This window comes from Triticum aestivum, chromosome 7A, assembly GCF_018294505.1.
Source record: "Triticum aestivum cultivar Chinese Spring chromosome 7A, IWGSC CS RefSeq v2.1, whole genome shotgun sequence".
Taxonomy (NCBI): domain Eukaryota; kingdom Viridiplantae; phylum Streptophyta; class Magnoliopsida; order Poales; family Poaceae; genus Triticum; species Triticum aestivum.
Window position 1 is genome coordinate 162,202,712 of NC_057812.1, and position 4,671 is coordinate 162,207,382.

General features: G+C 43.6%; 1 protein-coding gene across 1 annotated transcript; it reads right to left on the minus strand.

Annotated features, from left to right (window-relative positions):
• Positions 1-2,869: 2,869 nt before the first annotated feature.
• Positions 2,870-3,377, minus strand: LOC123153208 (uncharacterized). Its single transcript, XM_044572431.1, has one exon. It carries the CDS (start codon positions 3,350-3,352, stop codon positions 2,870-2,872), a length of 483 nt encoding a protein of 160 aa, XP_044428366.1. The 5' UTR covers positions 3,353-3,377.
• Between the last annotated feature and the right edge of the window lie 1,294 nt (positions 3,378-4,671).

A 4,671-nucleotide genomic window follows, 5' to 3' on the forward strand; every position in this document is an offset into this window, starting at 1 on the left:
CTCCAGGTAACTCCATCTTTTTCAGCTCTGCTCGCTCACTTTTGAAAGGAAAGGAGACTGATCTTGACGTCGGCGTTGGTTTTTCCAACGAAACGAATATTTTTTGGATTGAGATTTCACATAAGCATTGCACAATGATCCGCATTAGGCGGGGAGCAGCAATGATACCGCTGGCCAGGAATAAGTACCTATCCCTCTACTACTTATGATGTTTTTCGTTCTATTGAAATCCTGCATCGAGTCGATGTTTCATTGATCGATACCGGGCACATCCATCACATCAACTATTTAACTTTTCATACGCATTTATTGACGGACCGGTAAACTAGACCCAAAAAACTCCTATTTTTAAAACGAAAGACCCATCACAAAATTATGGCGCAATGCTATGACGAGCGTTCTCACAGGCCGGCACCTCGATGCATCTGTCTCAAGAGTTGTACACCTTACATGTGCTTCACGCAACAATCTCTCACTTTCTGCTCCTCCATCTGTCTCCATCATATAATCGATCTCACCTCTCATGTCTGAGTGAAAAAACCATATTTGTTAGTACATATCAAGGTCGAGAGGACACGTTCCTCTCATGTCGAGATTAGTATTAGGGACCCTTAGTATTATTAACCGGTTACTATACGTACATGCAGTGAGACAATCAATCTATGCTCTCATTCACATTTCATTCTAGCACTGACGACTCCAGCCCTATATATCCCTAGAAGCAAATGGACCCTAGAAGCAAATGGAGTAAGTCCGATGGAACACTCGGATTGGAAAAGATAATTATACTTATAGGCATGGATGAAAAAAAACCGGAAGTCTTGGCTGTATGACAAATGCTCAAATAATTGAGGTGCGTATTCAGATACAAACGATCAAGAAAGGATCCCAGACTGCTCAAGATTATCTGCGCAGGATCAAATTCCAGTCTGATCAACTTGCAGCAGCAGGAGAACTTGTGACAGACAAAGATCTTGTCTTGTACACACTTGGTGGATTAGGCAGAGACAGCCACTGATCAGATTCAGCTGACCTCAGAGGGGACTGAGATGGTGGAGAATAGCCACCAAGGAGAGTGGCAGAAGACATCATATCCAAGGACCAAGAGAGCAGCAAATAAGATGAAATGTAAGTCACCAGTCAAAGCCATGAGGAAGAGCTCAAGGATTCAGGACACTGGGCTGACCATCCAGGAGAAGGCGACACACAGGGTATCACAAAAGAATCTGGAAGGTAATCCCTCTTGCTCCAAAAAAGCTTTTGCTATCCTAAATGCTATCCCTAATACATATTATTATGAGATTGCTTCCAAAAAGTAATATGAAACTAAAAGGATCCAATGAAGAACCGGGGAATAGCTTATATCCAGTCCTTCTCTATGACTTGCCGAATAGACTTATTCGCAGCCATACACTGTCTTATTTAAAAGAGTCCCCTATCTCGTGAACGATCGAACTTGGTAAACTTTGAAATAATCATTTAGATAGCATTAGCCGCTTTCTTCCTTTTCTCTGCCAGTCTTTCAAGTTCTCACCCTCCCAGAAAAGAAGGGAAAGTCTTCTTACTAGCTAGCTTTTATATCTCGCGAATAGGGAGTTAAGGAGTGTAACTATAACCTATTTGTCACAAAGTTCAATACTCTCTAGAGGAGGTAAGTCAATGGATACGGGTACGCCTGGTTGAAGCAGCCCCTACACTTATATGGGTTGTTCCAGCCTCTGCTAGTGGGTGGTTTTTCATTTCTATGACAGGTGCTTGGTTCAAAAAAAGCTTATGAGTTGAGTTCGTCCTCAGCTACGGATTGGGGGCAACATTCTCAGATTACTTGACTTGCTGCTAGCTTAAAGGAGAGAAAAAAAATCCTGCTTTCATTTACCTTTAAGTCTAAGAGAAGGCTTTTTCTTTCTATTAAAAGATCACAAATCAGAGGGGTGGTCAGTCCTCTTTCAATCCTTCATCTTCTTATGAGTAGCCGCCACAGGGGGTCCTCAGTCTGAATCCTTCACTAGCATTGGACCAACAGTCAGTCTAGCTCTCGCTCTTATCCAATTTCCTTATCCTTTCAGGGCAAGGTCGGAGTAGTAGGAAAATACAATTTCTTTTGTTGCATGCGGACCCGCTTGTGAGACTGAAGAAATTGAAGCTAAATGACAATCTTAACCTACTTGCTTACAGGATCCTTAAGAAACTGTGGACTTTTGCACCTTTCTGTCTAGCTTGAGTTATCTTTTAGTTCTCTCCCCTCGGCAAAGTGGATAGGAAAGAGTCTTGCTTCCATTCCACTAGCCAAGAATAAGGAGAGTGACTTTCTCTTTTGAACCTCTTAAGCTGACTTGAAAAAAAAGTGGTACACCCCTCAGAGATATAGGGACCGCCATGCTCGTCCACTTTCTTGATAAACGACTCGATGCATTTTCTCTTCCTTGCCGCTGAGACTGAGACATATCAAAAAGATCTATTACTAAAAGGAGATTGGGATCATCCTGTGGTTACCGGATGATGGGAATAACTAAGCATAAATTTGGAAATGAGCATGAAATGTCTATAAATGAATTTTCTCATTATTCGTTATTTCCGGGTCTTTTCGTTGCATTCACTTACAACAAGAAACAACCACCAGCGTTTGGTGCAGCACTTGCATTTTGGTGCATTCTTCTTCCTTTCCTTGGTCTTTCGTTCCATCATATTCCAAATAACTTATCTAATTACAACGTATTACCCGCTAATGCACCTTTTTTTATCAAATCTCAGAGACATGGTCTAATCATGAGGGTAGTATTTTATCATGGTGTTGGATCCCAAGTTTTTATGGATTCCTTTTTTGTTACCGGGGTCGACCCCAAAGCCATAATGTCTCAAAACGAAGAGGCTATAGAGAAACTTTGATTTTTTCCTTTGTCTCGAACTTCGTGAAGAACTCCATTCTATCTCTCCAACAAAAAAGTCGGGCTGCACCCCAGTTGTACACTCCCTTCGTTCGGAGAACCCTTGTTGATTCTGAACTCCGTTCGCAAAGTAAGCGTCCTTTTAACGGGCCAGCCCTTTTTAATGCGCCGCTTGACCCTATTTTGAAAATGAGCTTTGCTCTTCTGGGCGCTGGGCGCTCCCGTGGTTCGCGAGAAGGAAAAAGGACTAATCTTTTGTTACATCTGGCACGAGATGAAAAAGAGAGAGCTTCGTCTATCGATGAACAACAGATTGACGGAGCTCTTGGCATTGCTTTGTTTTTCTCTCCTTTCCTATCAGCGAGTTCCGATCCTTTTGTTCGAAATTTCTTCGTTCGTACCGAACCGCTTGCAAAATCAAATCCAGTTCCACAAGATCCTATATCAGCTATACATCCTCCTTGCATTTATGCCGGAGATGTCGCCAGTGCTATGGGCTTTGGGTTATGTAGATCAAACATGATGAATGGGATTGTGGCACTCCACTCGCCGCCAATGCGGAAGGATGCCGCTGAAAAGAATGGAACGCTGCTTCGCTCTGCTGGATGCGTCAGATCCCATATAAGAAGCTCGCTCTTTACCCGATCATTCAAATATTTTGTGGGCGGCGCACCTACTCTATTGTTGCGTAGCAATAGAAGCCTGCTCATGCTGCTTCGGCGGCGCTTTTTCGCCTTCTCTTCGCTCTGGACAGGAGCGCTAATGGACACGGGGAGGGAGCAGGCGAAGCGTGTCGTTCGTAATGGAAAGAAAGACACCACTACTTCACCTCTTTGTTGGACCGCCGGCGCGAACACGGTGGTCTCTGACCAGGACCAGGAACCAATTCAAATTTGGATCTTGACATGTCGGTTGTTTTTAACCGTAGGCATCTCGCCAGGAAGTTGGTGGGCTCATCATGAATTAGGTCGGGGTGGCTGGTGGTTTTGGGATCCCGTAGAAAATGTGTATTTTATGCCTCGGGTATTAGCCACAACTCGTATTCATTCAGTAATTCTACCCCTTCTTCATTCTTGGACATCGCTTCTGAATATTTTGACTCTTCCATGCTGTGTCTTAGGAACCTTTTCAATACGGTCCGGATTGCTAGCTCCTGTTCATAGTTCCGCTACAGACGATACATGAGGAAGATTTTTATGGCGGTTCTTCCTTCTAATTACAGGCATATCTATGACTCTTTTTTACCAGATGAAGCAGGAGGCATCGGTCCGTAGAACCTATAAAAAAGAGATGGTTGTGGCGCGAAGTGCTCTTGTGCACCTATGTCACTCGGCTCGCGCGCAACCCCGCCCCGTTATGTTATGTTATGGAAGAATTTAACTTCTTGCTGGGCTGGTTATTCAGAGCCAGCAGCTGGCTGCCGGATTGGGTGAGCCAAATTTCATAAAGGAAATACATTATTTATGAAATTGGGGTATCTACTGATACAAACAAGGTAGAGGGCATGACAGCTTGGACAGAACCAGCCAATATCAGAGAACTCCGAGGGTTGCAGGGGTTATTACAGGAGGTTTGTATCGAGGTATGGAGCTATCAGCAGGCCTTTAACTGAGTTGTTAAAGAAAGGTGTGGAGAAGAAGCCAGAAAAGCATTTCTCAAGCTCAAAAGTGCTAAGTTATGGTGATGCCTTTGAACGTTGACTGGGAGAGCGGCTCGAAAGAGTTGGGACAGACTAGAAGCTTTGAAGTTTATGTTCTTTAAAAAGATAATAGCAATCTTGACTTAC

Excerpts from the sequence above, each read along its gene's own strand:
- LOC123153208 (XM_044572431.1), bottom strand. The coding sequence starts at position 3,352 with ATGCAAGGAGGATGTATAGCTGATATAGGATCTTGTGGAACTGGATTT.